At 36.0% G+C, this 20933-nt stretch overlaps 1 protein-coding gene across 10 annotated transcripts in view; it reads left to right on the top strand.

The window, feature by feature from the left end:
• LOC145212807 (cytoplasmic aconitate hydratase-like) overlaps positions 1-20933 on the top strand; it is a 44168-nt gene that overhangs the window by 21617 nt on the left and 1618 nt on the right. For 4 of the 10 annotated variants that reach the window (XR_013856794.1, XM_080081065.1, XM_080081092.1 and 1 more), the window contains 4 exons: positions 3425-3529; positions 8631-8770; positions 16873-17020; positions 17503-17625. Coding sequence is in view for 6 of the 10 variants with exons in the window: in XM_080081065.1 (XP_079937191.1) it covers positions 3425-3529; positions 8631-8770; positions 16873-17020; positions 17503-17625 (516 nt within the window). In the remaining 4 variants the exon portion in view is untranslated. Of the gene's footprint in view, positions 1-3424; positions 3530-8630; positions 8771-16872; positions 17021-17502; positions 17626-20691; positions 20753-20933 lie in introns of those variants that run through there. The other 6 variants (XR_013856798.1, XR_013856795.1, XM_080081101.1 and 3 more) reach the window with 3 other exon arrangements.

The following is a 20933-nucleotide window of genomic DNA, read 5'->3' as shown; positions in this document are numbered from 1 at the left end:
GAACAGTGTTTCTCAACCTTTTTTCTTGTACCGCCCCTTTTACGTGTTCGTAATTTACAAACGCCCCCCTCAAAACTGACAAAAATCAAAACGATTTTATTTCACAAACAATATCCATTCGATAATTGAGAGCCAAATGTTTAACAAGCTATGTTTTAGCACTTAATCATAAATATTCCAATGGTTAATTCTACATGATACCACACAGTGCTCATTGCTTTTAGCTTGGTACACGTGACGGGCCAAAACTGCATGCAATTGTTTTGTTTGGTCGAGCACCGAGCATCTCATGTTAACGCTCGGTGTATTGTGACGTCAGAAACGTTTTCAATTCCATGTTTTTACTTGCCCCCTTTTTAGCCCCCAGGGCCGTATTTAAGATGTATAGGTCCTTTCTGCATAACATGTAAGGAAAGCCAACGCCAAGTGAAACACCATATTTTTTATATCTAATAAACGGCAATTGAGAGTATTAACACTATTTGACGTTTTTGAAAACAGTCACTTTTATTCTTGGGGACGCTACTTCTGTGCGTCAGCAGTAAACAAATCACACGTTCAACTGTGATGTCACAAAAACCGTTTATGACTTGCCTATTACATTATTGTTTACTAAGCAAGTAATCAATTCGTAGTACGATTTTGTAGTGATTGTCTAGCGCAGGCATCACCGAACCTTATTCACTGCGGGCCGGATAACATTAGAAATATCTTGCGAGGGCCACATAGGTAAACAAGCCCTAACGTGCGTCTATCTTCATTATAATCAGATCGTGCTACTATCAAATTGTTTTGAAAATTATAGAATCTCTTCTGCAGGCAAAACTCATTTATTCTATCACAATTAACAATAGAAGGCCGTTTGTTTGCGCACAATAATGAAGGCATTGATAGTTTTAGTTTGGTCTGTAATAAAACAAACAACTTTTGGATCAATGTGTGCGTTCTGTAAAACTAGGTGAACTTAGTCCTACATGTTGTTGCCGAAATACTTTTCGAGTAAATTAACCTTTAACGTTTAACTCAAGCTTTAATTTTTCCAAGATATATACTAGGACCAAACACTCTCGCAGGCCGGATGAAATGACGTCGTAGTTTGGTGACCCCTGGTCTAATGGCTCAGTTAATGCGGCCGAGCATTTTGCGATGTGCAATGCTCGGTACCAAGAACTCGGATTCTAGCTCGGTTCGGCTAGGCACAAGGCAAATTTTGCTATTAAAGCGCAGATGAGCCCCGACAACTGACGCATTGTGATTTCTATAAAATGCATTGTGATATCACCATCAAAAACACGCAGCAAACAAAGTACACAATACAGTAAATACTTTATCAAATCTACTTTTACTGGTCGCAGATGGAAGAGATATGAAAAAAATGACTTTGACGTTTTGTTTCGTTTTACCTGCTCTATCGTTTCCCAGCGCCCCCCAAGCGCCCAGTTATTCTCCAGCGCCCCCCAATCGCCCAGTTATTCTCCAGCGCCCCCTTAGTGAGGGCAAATGCCCCCAGGGGGGCGCTGGCGCCCCCGTTGAGAACTACTGGTCTAGAAGAATCAGCACATATCTTGTTCCTCATTCCAATGTTCAAACCACTGACCTAGCAGTTCACCAGGCCCCAAAAATGCAAAATGTTAAAACAATTATACTTACTTAGGTACATTACATGGTAGATTTATACTTTATTGGTTGATTGCAAAGCATCATTTAATCCGTTTTGTAACTTATAGTTAGATTTACTCTTTTTTAAACTTTTCTGCCCCGAATATCCTTATTCATGCAATCCCTTATATAAGTCAGAAATACTCCTAATAAGCTCAAGCCCAGGGAATTTAAGACAAGTTTAACGCTGAGCAGAAAGTCCTCTGCTTCACTCATAAATATGCAGGTTACTGGTTTACGTTTGCAGTGAATAGAAATTAGCTGTTTTTGCGCATCAATTACCATAGCATGCACATTTGTAGTTTTGGCAAAGGGTCTATGGCTTATTGTTTGGATGTGATATAAACTCTTCAAGCTGCCTTTGCTTTGTACAGGCCAGGCAAAGGGGGTTGTTAAAACATAATGGTCAAAAGTGAACTAGCTGGTCATTATACTGTCTTTGTCAGCTGTTTCACCACACACCTGAAAACGTCTTCAAAATGTCATTAAATGGTCATTGAAGGTCAAGTATGCATATTGCAAAAGTTAGGAACAATTTGTTATATCTTCGTTATAACATGACTTCTCAATCGGTTGGTGTTCTATCACTATCTAGCATTTCTTCAGAAGTTTTAACAGGTTTAAAAAGTATTTTAGTGTTCTTTTTTACTACTTTTTGTTAAATGTAGCATTATAAAAAATAAAAATAAAGAATATGGCAAGAACTTTTAAAGTTTGCGTTAAAAAAATCACATTTATACTGTTGCCAATTTGAAGATTAGTAATAGAATGTTTTTGTGCCATGTGAATTTTCATAAAGTGATGAGAATTACTGTTTAGCATAAGGTTGTAGATCATATTGTTATGTAATGATTTTACTCTTGTTTTTTTAATCTTTTCCCTCCTGGAGTGTGTCTTTGACCAAATTAGATGAAAATTCTGTAGATATAGTCATGCAACTGGTAGATAGAGTCATGCAACTGGTAGATAGAGTCATGTCTTGTGTTTTGTTTTACCTGATAGCCCAAATCATTACTCCGCTTGCCCCCCAAATGTAAACATATGTTACTTGTGTTTGTGATTTATTTTCATTCAATGGTGCAACTTTTGCAGATGGCAGTTAGGGCGGTGTAAACATCCTTATGATGTCAGGAGCATAAACAGATTAACTGTTGTTGCTTCAAACACCCCTAGTGGTCAAATATTTTAAAAGTGGTTGATTGAGACACAACTTTGCAGGACTGTAGTTTGAGTCATTGTGGTTTAGTATTTTATGATTGTGGGTACAGAACCCCATCAGTTATGCCACTACCCCCCTAAAATGGGTAAATTTTTTAAGCAATGTCTGAATTGGGTGAAATTTGGTTGTTCAAGTCGCACAAACAATCATCCCCTTCTTCACCTTTTTACTAGTGATGTACCGAATCGTCGAAATTTTGATTCGGCCGAAACCGAATATTCGGTGGTTTTGCCGAATAAATTCGGCGGAATCAACCGAATCATTTATGACGTCATGCGATACGCTACGCGTTTGACATGAAAACATAAGTTTAGCTAACAGGCAATTAGTGCAGAACAGAAATCCAGTAGTTCATAGGGTGTCCCTTGCTTGTTGTTAAAAATTTGAATGCCTTTCAATAAAGTGCTCTGTGATATAAATAAGTTGTATTTAAGTTACCATAAGAAAGTAATGGCAAAATTTGTAGAATAAGTTGTTTTACAGCACTTTAGTACTACTTTGAGTACTGGTGCTGTCAAAAGTCTTTTGAGTTTGCTTTATTTGCAGAATGGAAATTCAAACTGGAATGCTCTTTATTGTCCAACAAGTATGTTGTATGATTGGAATCCTTCATCCACCTACATAAAATCACCACCATTTTTTAAATCATTGGTAAGTCGTTAAAGGTCCCCCTCTTTTTAACTCATTTTTTTTCTTTTTTCTCAGGGGAAGTTTGAACATGCACTTTTGGCACGAATTTTTTTGGTGGATCAGGTTAATGCTACTGGTGTTTACGGTGTCCTTGCACAAAATGTTGGCTGCTGCAATTAGGCAGCCTTATGACATCATAAGCGTTAAAGGTTGTTGCTTAAAACACCCTTTGATGGTCAAAATTTCAAAGAATGGCTGAGCAGGACAAAATTTTACAGGAATGTTGGTTGGGACTTTGTACTTTTATATTTTGTTTAGTTTGGGTATAGAATCCCATTATTTACCCCACAAGTCCCCTAAAACAGATGATTCAGTTTAATGCACGCAGCATCATATCTGAGCTGAGACGATTCCTGGCACTTGATTTTATGAAACTCATGTGTGTAAACAAAGATTCGCATAAATGTGTGGAACCGAACAGCGTCAACAAAGGTACAACAAATCGTTTCAAGTTCTACGTTTAAATAAACATATCTGTTACCTCACAATTGACTCAACAATCTGTATATTGAGACAATAGGCAGTCTGGCAAAGGACTTAAAGTTTTTAAAACTGTTGCGTTGGTTTTTAATCTTGGAAATCTGGTAACCCTACCTATAGCAATCAGTATAAATTTTTGAAACTACAATTGGGTCACTGGAATTCACGTGGTGGGTCACTTTGTGACCCGCGGGTCAGTGGTTCGCCATCCCTGTCATAGATGTTAGATCGCAGGTAATCAAACTATGCTGTTTAGGTTCACGTAATTGGTAACATGCCAATGCCTGGCATAATTTATGTCTTCTTTTTCCTGACCTTGCGCAACTTAACGGGTGGATCACCGATTCAGAAAGGCATTTATTTCTCTATTAGTTGTTGCTCGCAAAAAATTTTGAAGCAACGACCGCATGTTGATCATGCGACAGTCACACTAATCTTACAGCTGCAGTTTTGCTGGGTAAGCTAGAAAGTAGCGCCACAATCTGAGTCTTTAAAGGTTTTGCTAAAATCAATTATTCTTTGTGTCAATTGGATAACGGGTTATATTAATAACTGATGCTGCTCAGGTTTCGGTCTTGTACTTCAGATTTGGCCATGCTTAAAATTCAACCAGCACTTTGCCCCTTAATGCGTCATTTTGAACCAGAAAACGAAATAGGCAAGAAACAACAAGCCATATGACGTGTATATTAAGCGAGAGGCCTGACACATTATAAGGGGAACTTCCCAAAGCGTCATAGATTGTCATTGGAAGTTTCCAAATTAAAATGTTGGGATATGCCCCTTAGATGCGACGTAACACGTCTTAAAAATGAAACCTGACCTGCAAGAGAAAGCACAAATTAATGCTGCTCTGTAGCCATAGTTGAGGGTCACTGCAACTTTGTTTCAGCTGGGGAAGTGAAAATGAACACTTATGCTAACGGCGTGTATTGTTTACATAGCAACCAGATCATCGCATAATCCGGTTAATCACATCATTGATTTGCCAAGACATTCACCTGTACTTTGCATCACTCAACAAGTGTAGTTGATATATGTATGTTTTAAAATAAGCCATGGTGTATATTCACTGGCAATATGTGTTCACTGGCACCCTTCTGGTTATTAATAGGTCTCCTTCCCTGAAGGCATAAGTGTCGATTTTTTAGCATATATTTTCTTATGTGGGGTGGCAAACTTGGAGAAGCCAACTAGTTTGTTAGGGAATCTAACCATGTTAGGTTACATGTTTGGTTCATGGCTTATTATGGGTCCCCTTCCCTGAAGGGGACACATATTGTTTTTGTCTATATTTTTTTCTTTTTTTCCATCTAACGCGGATTTGTTCCCACGTTTTGGTCAAGAAAAAATGGTTCAAACTTTTTCAAATTTACAGACATTTTAGATATTGGTCTAAAGATGGTCCATGTGAATTTTGACCCTGTTGGATCCCTCGGTTCACCCACAGCCCCCCAAAACTTGAAAAAACGGCTATACTTGCTAAAGTACTTCATTTAGGAGTTATATGCTTTGTTGTTTGGTGCAATATAAGGTATTTCAAAGAATTTTGTACCTTAAAATTTTTTTTACCCATTTTCACCCCTTAAACCCCAAAATATTCGTTTCTGTCTAACACTGGTGTGTTAAATGCGTTTGGTCAAGAAAGAGTGCTTTAAATTTATTTAAATTTGCACAGATGTTAGTTATTGTTCCGAATTTGATCCTCCTGAAGTTTGACCCCAAACGACCCAGCGGTTCACCCACAGGCCCCCAAAACGAAAACAATTTAAAACGGCTGTAGTGACCCAAGTACATAATCTGAGGGTTTCATGCTTTGTTGGTTGGTGCAATGTAAGCTATTCTAAAGAATTTTGTAACTTTTTATTGGATTTACCCGTTCTTACCCCTTAAACCCCAAAATAATAAGTTTTAGGCCAGAAATACAACCCCTAATGTGCTGAAATGTTAAACAATTGTTTGCAGTAGATTATTCATTTAGTATTTAAAAATTTGCCTTAGTCGGCCAAATAGTTACTTTTACAGCCAATAATATGTGTACACTTGTTTACGATTAAGGCGGGTGAATGCAGCATGAGTGCTCAGCTTGACGTCCGGACCGACGTTTTACGAGACAGTCGTGTTGGTGATTAGAAATCAGCTGTTTTTCTGCAGCTATGCTATCTCGTATTATTAAGTTATCAAGCACATTTTTAGTTTTGGAAAATTGTGTTTAAAAACTGACCTTGAACGAGAATATCAAGGTCAAGGCATGAGATTAAATTGAAAGTATTTTTCCTGTTCTTATTTACTGTTTTTTTGTAATTATATGACAATAATGATGCAAAAAGAATACGGACAAAACTTTTAAAGTTGGGTTAAGGCTAAAGTTGGTTAAATTTTTCCTTAAGAATCTAAAAATAACCAGGATTTTTGTTTACCATAAATCCGCACAAACACGTGTGTGGGGACCCATTCGTTTTTACTTGCAAAAACAATCATATGTGTAGATCAAATGATGTGTATAGTAAATTGGTAAATATCTAACAATGATTGTGCCCTATTTTTACTGTTACCAAATCGCATATGCATATGTGTGGGGACCCATTAGATTATGCTTGCAGAAACAATTAGGTTATAAAGTGCCAGGAAAAGATAGGGACCCAATGAAATGTAGGTACCAAATATATATCCATTATAAATATAGTAAATGGTACATGTGATACATCGTTAAATAGGATGTAGTATATATAAACTGGCAATATATAGGAAACCCACTATTCTAGTTTAAACTGAGGTTGATCCTTCCAATGTTTGCCCTGTATACCCAACAGGTCCCAAAAATGTGAAATTGATGTGGTCCAAAGTTTTATATTTTGTTGGTTGGGCATTGTAAGAAAGTTTAAATCATTTGTAAGTTTTGGTTGGAATCATTTCTGACTCCTTTGACCCCACATATAAATTTTTAGGTTTACCAATCCTTTAGGTTGGAAATGCTACCCTCAATGTGCAGAACTTTTAAACAGTTGTTTGTAGGTTGTACCTTGCATGTTGTTTAAATTTGGCCTTGTCCGCTAAATCACCTTGACCGCCCAAAATGTCTGTCAAAGCACTATAGTTCCCGTGCCAGACAGTCATTAGCAATTTGTGAAACACTGTACAAAACCAAATGTGGTTTACTTTCTACTAATTTGTCTAAAAAATATTTGCACCATATTAATACTGTTACCAATTTGCACATACACATGTCAGTACCAATTCATTTTTGCTTGCAAAAACAATCATTATGGGTCCCCTTCCCTGAAGGGGACACATTGATTTTACTCGAATTGTTTGTTTGTTTTTTCTTGTCTTTTTTTCCTTGTTTTTTTCTTCCCAAAGTTTGTCCGACTCGTTTTTCCATCAAATGTTTGATGGATTGGGCTGAAATTTACACATATGGTAGATATAGTTATGTAGATGTGCATCCCACTTTGTTTTTGTTGATAACCCCAGTATTTACCCCGCTGGCCCCCTAAAATGGGTGTTTTTACCCAAAGTTTGTCCGACTCGTTTCTCCATCAAATGTTTGATGGATTTGGCTGAAATTTACACAGATGGTAGATATATTCATGTAGATGTGCATCCCACTTTGTTTTTGTTGATAACCCCAGTATTTACCCTGCTAGCCCCCTAAAATGGGTGAGTTTTTAAACAGTGTCAGAATTGGCTGAAATTTGGATTTCTTGTATAGTATGCCATTTATAGGTGTCGATTGTTGTGTTCAACCCTGTAGTCCTAACATTTACCCCACAAGCCCACAAAGTGTAAAACGTATTTGTATGTTACTGGGCACCACAAACGAAAGATTTCTTTGGAGCAATAGTGTTACAAGGGCAACCAGTTGTGTTGCTCGTTGGTGGGTTGCTTGGTGGTCGTTTTTGCGCCATGGCAGTTAGGGGCTTGTTAACAGCCCTATGACGTCAGAAACAGTAACGGTTGTTGCTCAAAACACCTCTAGTGGTCAAAATTTTAAACATTGGCGGATTGGGCTGAAATTTTGCAGTACTATTGATTGGGTCATTGTGGTTTTTATATATTTTTTAGTTTGTGTGTCGAACCCAATTAGTTGCCCTACTAGCCCCCTAAAATGGGTCAGTTTTTTTAAACGTTAAATAGGACATACTTCAAACAATATCTGGGGTGAATCTAATTTTATAGTTTGTATTCTACATAGTATTATTATTTAAGCCCAGTGCCGATCACTGTGTTTTACCTTACAACACCCGACTTTCTCATGGTTATCTCTTGAATTGCATTATTTTCAACTTTGCATGTGTGGGGACCCATGAGTTTTTGCCTGCAGAAACGACTTAAAGTTATAAAAGACGATGGCTAATATGGGACCCAATACAAAATAAGCATAGGAAATATATTCATGTTTTAAAATAGGTTATAGTGTATATGCAAGGGCAATATGTGCTAAGCCACCCTTCTAGTTTCAGAAGGTAAAATGGTGTAAATTGTAAATTGTTAAATAGATTTTAGAATATATAAATAGGCAAGTATTGGAAATCCACCTTTGTAGTTAGACTTGATTATTGCTTTTTAACTGTGGTTCTAGATTCAAAAGCAAGAAAAGCAGTCATTAGATGGAATGCATGCATTGCTATTTCTGGGTGATAGCGTTACCACTGACCATATTTCTCCTGCTGGCTCAATCAGTAGATCTTCACCTGCTGCCAGATATCTGGGCCAAAATGGGTGAGAACAACCAAGTAGTGTAGCTAGCGCTAACTCATAAGTTTTGCCAAGTTGTAAGGCCAGTGAAAGAGATTTTGCATTTAACTTTTACAGTCACTCCTAGGTTTAGGGTAAAGTTGGTTAAACAAACTGAATATTTTTCTTCCTTAAGTTCACAATATTATTGTTATCCTTTTATCGCAGTAATTTCCAATCTTTCTGTGGTCGTATACCACTTTAGTTGCGCATCATCCCCATGTACCACCCATGCTTAAAAAGAAGTATTTACAAACAAACAACCGTTACATTCTGAATCTAAAAATGTAGTACAACGAACAGCTGAGGGCACTAATGCACAACCTTTTTTGTAAATCATCTTTTAGCTTCGACATTGTAGAAAAATATTTTAAAACTTAATACATTCAATGTGCTTTTTGCACATAATTTCCTGAAAACTAGTTTAATGGTGAGCACATAATCGCTTTTGTTTTAGTTGTGACAAAACAATTCAATACAAATATTTTGTTACAAAAAAGTTACTGGCTTCCTAATTTTGCACTAGCATAGCAAGTGATATGCAACTCACTGTTTGGTGTAACTAATGTTTTATGTCAAACTATAAATTCAAATACCATGTGTATATTTAAACGGCTGTACTATAAATTTTAAACATACATGACCCAGGTTTTTTATGGGTCCCCTTCCCTGAAGGGGACACATATTGATTTTACTCAAATTGTTTTGTTTTTTTTTCTTTTTTTTTCTTCCTTTTTTTTTCTCCCCAAAGTTTGTCCGACTCGTTTTTCCATCAAATGTTTGATGGATTTGGCTGAAATTTACACAGATGGTAGATATAGTTATGTAGGTGTGCATCCCACTTTGTTTTTGTTGATAACCCCAGTATTTACCCCGCTAGCCCCCTAAAATGGGTATTTTTTCCCCGAAGTTTGTCCGACTCGTTTTTCCATCAAATGTTTGATGGATTTGGCTGAAATTTACACAAATGGGAGATATAGTTATGTAGATGTGCATCCCACTTTGTTTTGGTTGATAACCCCAGTATTTACCCCGCTAGCCCCCTAAAATGGGTATTTTTTCCCCGAAGTTTGTCCGACTCGTTTTTCCATCAAATGTTTGATGGATTTGGCTGAAATTTACACAAATGGGAGATATAGTTATGTAGATGTGCATCCCACTTTGTTTTTGTTGATAACCCCAGTATTTACCCCGCTCGCCCCCTAAAATGGGTGTTTTTACCCAAAGTTTGTCCGACTCGTTTTTCCATCAAATGTTTGATGGATTTGGCTGAAATTTACACAGATGGTAGATATATTCATGTAGATGTGTATCCCACTTTGTTTTTGTTGATAACCCCAGTATTTACCCCACTAGCCCCCTAAAATGGGTGAGTTTTTAAACAGTGTCAGAATTGGCTGAAATTTGGATTTCTTGTATAGTATGCCATTTATAGGTGTCAATTGTTGTGTTCAACCCTGTAGTCCTAACATTTACCCCACAAGCCCCTAAAGTGTAAAACGTATTTGTATGGTACTGGGCACCACAAACGAAAGATTTCTTTGGAGCAATAGTGTTACAAGGGCAACCAGTTGTTTGTTGCTCGTTGGTGGGCTTCTTGGTGGTCGTTTTTGCGCCATGGCAGTTAGGGGCTTGTTAACAGCCTTATGACGTCAGAAACAGTAACGGTTGTGGCTCAAAACACCTCTAGTGGTCGAAATTTTAAACATTGGCGGATTGGGCTGAAATTTTGCAGTACTATTGATTGAGTCATTGTGGTTTTTATATATTTTTTAGTTTGTGTGTCGAACCCAATTAGTTGCCCTACTAGCACCCTAAAATGGGTCAGTTTTTTTAAAACGTTAAATAGGACATACTTTAACCAATAGCTGGGGTGAATCTAATTTTATAGTTTGTATTCTACATAGTATTATTATTTAAGCCCAGTGCCGATCACTGTGTTTTACCTTACAACACCCGACTTTTGCATGGTTATCTCTTGAAATGCATTATCTACAACTTTGCATGTGTGGGGACCCATGAGTTTTTGCCTGCAGAAACGACTAAAGTTATAAAAGACGGTGACTAATATGGGACCCAATGCAAAATAAGCATAGGAAATATATTTATGTTTTAAAATAGGTTATAGTGTATATGCAAGGGCAATATGTGCTAAGCCACCCTTCTAGTTTATACTCTAATTTGACCTGTTGATTGTTGTTTGGAGCCCCATCATTTACCGCATTATGCCCCTAAAATAGGTAGATTTGAACAGTTAGAATACACTATTTTAAAGTGTCGATTGTTGTGTGTCATGCTAGCCCCAATTTTTTGCCCCACAGGCGTCTAAAATGAAATTTGTAAACAATATCTGAATTGAATGAAATTTGGACAGCTTACAGAATATGCCATATTGTGGTGTCAATAGTTGTGATTACTTTGTTGTCATTTACCCCATCTGGCCTTTAATTTAGGTAAACTTCAAACATTGTCTACATGGAATGAGATTGGATAGTGTTTATAGCACGAAGTTTGGGACCTATGATTTTGTAACTGCAAAAACAAACAAATGTTATAAAAAATATTGGCTAATTATGGGTCCCTTTCTATAAAGGGGACACATATTGTTTTTGTCCATATTTTTTTTCTTCTGTGTAACACTGGTTTGTTACATGCGTTTGATCAGGAAAGAGTGCTTTAAATTTATTCAAATTTGCACAGTTGTTAGCTATTGATCCAAATTTGATCCTCCTAAAGTTTGCCCCAGAATGACCTAGCGGTTCACCCACAGGACCCCAAAACGTTTTTTTTTTTTTAAATGGCTGTACTGACTAAAGTAAATTATCTAGGAGCTTCATGCTTTGTTGGTTGGTACAATGTAAGGTATTGTAAATAATTTTGTAACTTTTTATTGGAATCACCCATTTTTACCCCTTAAACCCTAAAATAATAAGTTTTAGTTTTACGCCAGAAATTGCCATAGGTTACTCATTTAGTATTTAAAATTTTACCTTAATTGGCCAAACAGTTACTCTTACAGCCCATAATCAGGTAGAAGTCCCAAGGGAGTAATTTACCGGTTTGCGATTGAGGCGGGAGAGCTCTGCTTGCCGTACCGACAGACAATTTATGAGACTGTTTTTGAGCAGCAATGCCATGTTGTTTTATTAAGTTATCACATGCATTTTCTGACAATAAAGATGCAAAAAGAATACAGACAAAACTTTTTGAAAGTTTGGTTAATACTTTCTAATAATTTGTCAGAGTCTAAAAACAACCGCAACATTTGTTTACCGTTAATCCACACAAACACGCGTGTGGGGACCCATTCATTTTTGTTTGCAGAAATAATCATGTGTGTAAATGAAATGATGTGTATAGTAAATTGGTAAATAGGATATAGAAACCACAGTACGTCAGGCCCATAGGATATGGAATATATAAAATGGAAGCATATTAGAAAGCCACCTTCCTAGTTTTACTTGAATAGTTTAACTCGTTTTGACATGAAATGTTGGATTTGGATGAAACTTACACAGATGGCAGAGTTATTTAGATGTGCATTTTGCTTTGTTTGTCTTGATAACCGAAGTATTTACCCATCTACCCCCTAAAATAGGTGAGTTTTTAAACAGCGTAGGAATTCAACCTGTAGCCCCAACATTTACCCCGCAAGCCTTTGTTGCAGGACACCACAAATAAAAAATTTTTGAGACGTGGAAATCATACGACAATATATACCACAAATAAAAGATTTCTTTGGTGCAAATCAATCATTCAATTTTTTTGTTTACAGCGCTTGTAAAATTATATTTATAGGTCCCCACCCCGAAAGGTGACACATATTGATTTTACTTGATTTGTTTGTTTTTTTATTCTTTTTTTTTCATTTTATTTTTTCTTTCCAAAGTTTGTCCAAGTCATTTTGCCATGAAATGTTTGATGGATTTAGATGAAATTTTCACAGATAGTAGATATCTTTATGTAGATTGTTATCTGGTTTGTTTGACTCAATGGTCCCAATATTTGCATGAGATTTGGACAGTTTGTACTTTACATAAAATGTTTATTTAGGAAAAACTAACACTACCAATCACTGTGTTTGACTTATAACACTGTTGCTTATGGTTATCTGTTAACGGTTATAAAAGATTGTGGCTAATATGGGACCCATTATAAATTAAGTGTAGGGTACATATTAACATTTCAAAATAGGTTATAGTTGATATGCAATGGCAAAATGTGCCAATCTACCCTTCTAGTTATATTCTATATCCTATATACCAATTTATTATAGACACCATTTGACCTACACACATGATTTTCCCCACACCTGTGTTAATGTGAATTGGTTACAATATAATAATGGTGCAATTATTTTCGATTCTTAAGGACAAAAAAGCATCAACCAAAACTTAGAAAGGTTTTGTCCATATTCTTTTTACATCATTATATTGTCATATATTTACAGAAGTAGTGAAAAAGAATGGTAAAATACTTCTAATCTTCTGCAAATTTAATCTCTTATAGTTTTGACCTTGATATTGCTGTCCAAGTCCAGTTTTAAGGGAGTAATTCACTGGTTTACAATTATGGCGATTTAATGCATAGCAGGAACAGACGTTTTTTTTAGGCAGTCTTTTTGATGATTAAACACCAGCGCCATATTTTCAGTTTTAGCAAAGGTTTTATATCTTAGAAGTGAATAAAACGATACAGTGGTTTTGTACATGTTGACGTTGGTTTTGTACATGTTGACATATTGTCAAACATTGTTGATTAACATGAAGGTAAAAAAAACTACGTTTTCCAAAGATGCAATAAAAAGTCATTAAACGGTCATTGTCAGCTTGGCCACTGCACAACTAGAGGTCACTTAAGGTCAACTTTTTGACACATATACTCCTCAAACAATACATGAGTTAAATATAAATTAGGAAAAACGTTACTGTTGAACACTAACGACTGGGTGCTATTGAAAACTGTGTCACAAGGTCATTAAAAATTGGTTGTTTGGCGATTACACGGCGATAGACTACTGAAAAACTATTTGTTATCAATACCTTTGCTGCAAAATATCTTCCTAATTTGTCAGTGTCTGTAATACTGTTCAGTTTTTCTGATTCAAAATTGGCATAGCACAGCAGCTATGTCGAGGTCAAGCCTAGAGATTAAATTCTCGGATTGGGAGTATTCTCAGATTTTTTTGTGTTTTTTCACTGTGTTTGAAAATATATGACAATACAGTGTAAATGGACAAAACTTTTTGAACTTTGGGTTGCTGCTTTCCGCTAATTTGTCCTTCTCAAAAAGAATTTAAAAATAACAAATTTGAAAACCTTTTTACCTTGACTAATTCGCATAAACAGGTGTGAGATCAAATGGTGTTTAAAGTAAATTGATAAATAGGGTGCACAACATATCAAATGGAAATATATAGAAATGCCACCTTTCTAGTTTATGCATGACTTGTTCTCGAATTTATTCATCAAAAATAATATAGCTACGTTGTAAGGAAAAAGGTTCTTAACTGTGTTTACAATACCTACAAGTCATTATGTGGTGACAAAGCTGACCACGACCTTTAATTGTGGCTTTGGAAACGTCATGTTCTTTTCTTTACTTTTATGTTAACCAACAACGTTTTGCCTGATATATAACAAAGCAAAGTATTGTTTATCACGATTAAATCATGTCTGAGGTATCAAACCTTCGCCAAAACTAAAAATGTTTATGTCAACATTATAAAATGTGTAGCATCAGTGCACAAAAACAGCTCTTTTCTTATCCCCGAAAAGACAGGCTAGTAAAACGTCTATTCATTCTTGTAAAACGTCTGTCAAGAAGAGACCACCCACTCTGCATTAAACCGCCCTAATTGCAAACCAGTGATTTCTCACTTGGGACTTCTATCTGTGGGTGAACTGCTGTGTCATTCGGGGTCATTGAGAGGATCAACTTTGGATAAATAACTGACAACTGTGTAAAATGGAATAAATTTGATGCACTCTTTCTTGACCAAACACGAAAAAATCTGAACACAAACCTAGCCTATTCTGAAAAGGGAAATGAGCTAATTAAAAATCACTGCCAAAAAACTGCAGCTAAGATACAAGAAAAATTGTTCAATACATTTGTCTAAACCAGGGTTATTCAACGTGGGCGATATCGCCCCCCAGGGGGCGATTTCGTCTACCGAGGGGGCGATGGTGAAAATTTGGGAAGTTGGGGGGCGATTTGACTTCAAAAGGGGGCGATTTCAACATTACTAATTGTATAAGTATGTACAAGAACTGTGAGACTCGGCTAACTTTAACGCACAAGCAGATATAATTCGTCTTGCAAACAAACACCAGGGACAAGGTACACATCAGCATAAACATGCTGCTAACTGAATACATTGTGATTACTGGGGATTGTTTATACTTTTTTTGATTTTGAAAGCAAGGTTGGGCACAGACTTGGACAACTAGATAATTCTAGTTGTCTAATTCGGCAAATTAGAGCAAAATGGCGGTAATTCTAATTCTAATCTAATGTAGAAATATCAAGTAAGCTCTAATTTTAATTCTAATCTAATTTACAGTTTTCCCCAAATCGTTAGTTTGTCCAACGGAAGTTTTAGGCAAGTGATATAAGCATGTCTTTGATGTCCAAACCCACATCACCAATAAGACCAAACCACATGACTAAAAAGTGTTTCAATTATACTTGATACTGTGACGAACAGTACTTACGCACTGTATTACTACCTCATGGGCTGTTGCGTGGCGATAAAAGGGAATACAGGTTGTCGGTCAGTTGAAGTAGGCTATGCATAAAAGTTCACTAACTTAGCATCATCCGATTATGAAAACCAGTGTTCTACGGTCATTAGTATTTTAAGTTTTTAAGTAGTGAGAGCTTCGGCTAAAAAGATTTAATTTTGGACTGAAGTGTTAAAGATGGCTGTATTTTTTTTCAGAAGGTCTTTTAGTAGCTCAGGGAAGCGAGAATGACAGATAATCCTGTCATACGATACAAAAGTAGGTTACAGTTTTAGCTCAGGATACACAAAAGGTATCCACTATACAGGGTGTAAAAATTAGGACATTTTAATGTCAACAAAGTATGCAATAAAAAAAGACAGCTGTAACGCTTTGCCTTTTTAAAACTCTATGTGTCACTATAGGAATCTTTATCTGGCATCCAGTTAAAAGAAACATCAATCACATGGAGGAGAAATTGCGGTAGCTGCGTAAATCGTAAAGGTGCAGTTTTATTGCAACTGTCCACCGACGTCAAAAATCGAGACTCACGAAAATTTCAGGCCAAAGTTTTAGATATTTTTTAAATTGATGCGGCTCGATAACTACTTGACATGACGGCAAAAATCAGGTTCACCTAAACGCTTTTTATTCACGCTGAACTATATAGAGAAACATGCAAATCTCGAGTTCAAATTTAAAATGAACTAAAGTTGGTTGGTATAAATCTAATTCTAGTTTGAATTCTAATTTAATTTCTAGTTTTTAGAAAGTGGTAATTCTAATTCTAATCTAATCAGAAAAAAACTAATGATCTAATTTTAATTCTAATCTAATTTGAAAAAAACGAAAAAAAATCTAGTTGTCCAAGTCTGGTTGGGCATTAGCCACAGGGGACACTTTATGGGGGGGCGATTTTGAGCCAGTGCCTTGGAAAGGGGCGATTACGCCAAAAAGGTTGAAGACCCCTGGTCTAAACAAAAGATACATGAAGTACCTAAAGCAAAACCCAAGCAAGCGCTGCACCTAACCTACAGCTGCCGTAAAATTACTTGGGACCTACCAAAGTTTTACCTGTTTTGAGGTATAAAGTAGGCTACAAGGTGTAAAATGAAAAGTTCACTGACAGTGCACGACAATGCAGTTTGTAAACAATTTTGACTTTGTAAACAATTTTGATAATTTTTGACCTATTCTAAAAAAAATTACAAATTTTTGACTTTTTTTTAAAAGTCAAAAAATTATTGCCCTAATTATGTTACATAAAAATTCGTAACACTTAAAAAAACCATCTTTCTAACATTAGTTATGTAATTCTAACTCTGAAAAAAACATATATGCCTGTTTCATGTTTTAAATTAGGATCAAACCACGGGATTTTAACTCATATGGAAGTCGTCGTGGAAATGATGCAGTTATGTGTAGAGGCACGTTTGCCAACATACGCCTAAAGAACAAACTTATTGGAAGAGAGGCCCCCAAAACCCTGTTTATTCCATCAATGACAGAGGTTGTTGTTTTGCAAAATGCACTTGGAATTGGCAGCTATATAAGCCGTTGTGTAATCTTCTTCAAACAAACTTTTCTTAAGTTTTGAACTAAAAACTAAATTAGCAGAGAATCATCAAGTCCAATCCCCACTTACTGTTTTATTTTGGATTTAAATAGCAAAATGTAAGACATTTTAACCTGTCATAGTGTACAGGTTCCCAGAAATGTGCCATTGTCCAATAATTATAACATTTGGTATTCATTCTCCATGACAAATGATGCATTTATTAAGATGATTAAGTTATTTAACTGTACTATAATAGTGTATGGTATAGGTTTTTGTTGTTGGTTGAAGCCATAACATAAGGAATTACCTGAAATATCATGTAATGACCAAACATCAACTTAAAAATAGCCTATTTACTTAGAGTAAAATGTTGTAAAAATATGTGCTTTATTTGTTGGTTTTAACATACTATGCTATTTATGTTTCATATCCAGATGGATGTGTTTGATGCGGCTATGGCTTATCAGGATTCCAATATTCCGCTTATTATTGTGGCAGGGAAAGATTATGGAAGTGGATCTAGTCGTGATTGGGCTGCCAAAGGACCATGGATGTTGGTATGTTAGTTCAATACCAACAATTCATCAAAACTTTGCGATGAAATTCAGACACAAATTAACTACCATTTAAAACTTGGAACATTCTTTTAAAAATTTTAACAGTTCACTATAGGCCCCCTTCCCTGACCTTCCCATTGTGTTTTTATCCGTTTTCTTTCTTTCTTTTTTCTGTCTAACGCTGGATTGTGCTACGCGTTTGGTCAAAGAGTGCTTCAAACATATTAAAATTTACATACTCCTGAACTTTGACCCTGAATGATCTAGCGGTTCACCCACAGGCCCCCCAAAACATTTTTTGAATGGCTGTACTCTAGGAGTTTCATGCTTTGTTGGTTAGCGTAATGTAAGGTATTGTAAAGAATTTTGTAACTTTTAATTGGATTTGGGGTGAATTAAACTCGATAAACGGTATTTCGCTGTGTAATATGTCAACGATTTTACATCACAACTTAACTTGTTTATGTTTGAAAAACCAGAAAAACAATACATGATTTTTGGTATAAATTAGGCAATATGTTATTGTTGAACACTAAGGACTGCATGCCATTGAAAATTGTGTCAAAGGTCTTTAAAGGTTGTTCGGATTTTGCACGGCTGGTGCTTACTGCAGGTCAATCTACGTTATACCTTTGCTGCTAAATGGCATCTCAATTTTTGGTGTTTCTAATACTTTTAATGTTCTTGATTCGGTGAGAATTGGTAGTATTCTCTTCTGTTCCTTGTCACTGCTTTGTAAATATATGACAATATAATGATTTAGAAAGAATATAAACCTTTAAAGTTTAGTTTGATGCTGTCCAGTAATTTGTCCTTAAGAATCTAAAAATAACATTTTAGTAACGTAATCAATTCCCATAAACACAAGTGTGGGGACCCATTGGTATTTGCATACAAAAACAATGTGTGTAGATTAAATGGTGTGTATCGTAAATCGGTAAATGGGATATAGAATATATAAAATGGAAATATATAGAAAATCCCCCTTTTTATGGGTCCCCTTATTGTTTTTGTTCGTTTTTTTTCTAACGCTGGTTTGTTATACGCATTTGGTCCAGAAAGAGTACTTAAAATCTATTCAAATTTATACAGATGTTAGTTATTTATCCATATTTGATCCTCCTGAAGTTTGACCCTGAATGACCCAAGGGTTCGCCCACAGGCCCCCAAAACGTTAAATTTTTGAAACTACTGTACTGACTAAAGTACTTGATCAAGGAGTTTCATGCTTTGTTGTTGTGTGCAATGTAAGTTATTATGGGTCCCCTTCCCTGAAGGGGACACATATTGCTTTTGTCTATATTTTTTTTCTTTCTAACGCGGATTTGTTCCCATGTTTTGGTCAAGAAAGAATGGTTCAAACTTTTTTAAATTTGCACACATTATAGATATTGGTCTAAAGATGGTCCACGTGAATTTTGACCCCGTTTGATCCCTCGGTTCACCCACAGCCCCCCAAAACGTGAAATTTGTAAAACGGCTATACTTGATAAAGTACTTCATTTAGGATATATATGCTTTGTTGTTTGGTGCAATATAAGGTATTTCAAAGAATTTTGTACCTTAAAAAAAGATTTACCCATTTTCACCCCTTAAACCCCAAAATATTCGTTTCTGTCTAACACTGGTTTGTTAAATACGTTTGGTCAAGAAAGAGTGCTTAAAATGTATTCAAATTTGCACAGATGTTAGTTATTGTTCCGAATTTGATCCTCCTGAAGTTTGACCCCAAACGACCCAGCAGTTCACCCACAGGCCCCCAAAACGAAAACAATTTAAAACGGCTGTACTGACCCAAGTACATAATCTGAGGGTTTCATGCTTTTTTGGTTGGTGCAATGTAAGCTATTCTAAAGAATTTTGTAACTTTTTATTGGATTCACCCATGTTTACCCCTTAAACCCCAAAATAATAAGTTTTAGGCCAGAAATACAAGCCCTAATATGCTGAAATGTTAAACAATTGTTTGCAGTAGGTTATTCGTTTAGTATTTAAAAAATTGCCTTAATCGGCCAAATAGTTACTTTTACAGTCCATAACATGTGTACACTGTCAGTCAGACAGAAGTCTCAAATCTCAAGGTAGTAATTCACTTGTTTACGATTAAGGCGGGTGAATACAGCGGGAGTGCTCAGAATTCACTCGTTTACGATTAAGACGGGTGAATGCAGCGGGAGTGCTCAGCTTGATGTCCGGACGGACGTTTTACGAGACAGTCGTGTTGGTGATTGCGCAGCCATGCTATGTCGTTTTATTAAGTTATCAAGCTCATTTTCAGTTTTGGAAAATTGTGTTTAAAAACTGACCTTGAACGACAATATCAAGGTCAAAGCATGAGATTAAATTGAAAGTACTTTTCCTGTTCTGATTTACTGTTTTTTGTAATTATATGACAATAATGATGCAAAAAGAATACGGACAAAACTTTTAAAGTTGGGTTAAGGCTAAAGTTGGTTAAGTTTTTCCTTAAGAATCTAAAAATAACCAGGATGTTTGTTTACCATAAATCCGCACAAACGCGCGTGTGGGGACCCATTCGTTTTTACTTGCAAAAACAATCATATGTGTAGATCAAATGATGTGTATAGTAAATTGGTAAATATCTAACAATGATTGTGCCCTATTTTTACTGTTACCAAATCGCATATGCATATGTGTGGGGACCCATTAGATTATGCTTGCAGAAACAATCTCTAGTTCTAAAGAATTTTGTACCCTTAGAAAGGATTTACCCAATTTCACCCCTTAACCCCAAGGTATTCGTTTCTGTCTAATGCTGGTTTGTTAAGCGCGTTTGGTCAAGAAAGAGTCTTCAAATTGTTTCAAATTTACACAGATGTTAGTAATTTATCCATATTTAATCCTCCTGAAGTTTGACCCCGAATGACCCAAGGGTTCACCCACAGGCCCCCCAAAACATAATTTTTTTTAAAACGGCTGTACTGACCTAAGTACATGATCTAGGAGTTTCATGCTTTGTTGGTTGGTGCAATGTAAGATATTCTAAATATTTTTCTAACTTTTCATTGGATTCACCCATTTAACCCTGAAACAAATCGTTTTTAGATTTTCCAGTCCCTTAAGTCAGAAATGCTACCGGTACCAGTTATATGTGCTAAAAGGTAAAATTTTAAGAAAAAATGTGTTTGCAGTAAGTTACTCATTTAGTATTAAAAATTTTGGCTCAATGGCCACATGGTTACCATTACAGCCCATAATATGTGTTCACTGGAAAGCCCAAGGAAGTAATTCACTGGTTTACAATTGTGGCGATTAATTGCATAGCGGGAGATCTCTGCTTGACGTAT

Source organism: Phallusia mammillata, chromosome 1, assembly GCF_965637545.1.
Source record: "Phallusia mammillata chromosome 1, kaPhaMamm4.hap1.1, whole genome shotgun sequence".
NCBI classification, from domain to species: Eukaryota; Metazoa; Chordata; class Ascidiacea; order Phlebobranchia; family Ascidiidae; genus Phallusia; species Phallusia mammillata.
This window is presented reverse-complemented; position numbering and strand designations above follow the sequence as displayed.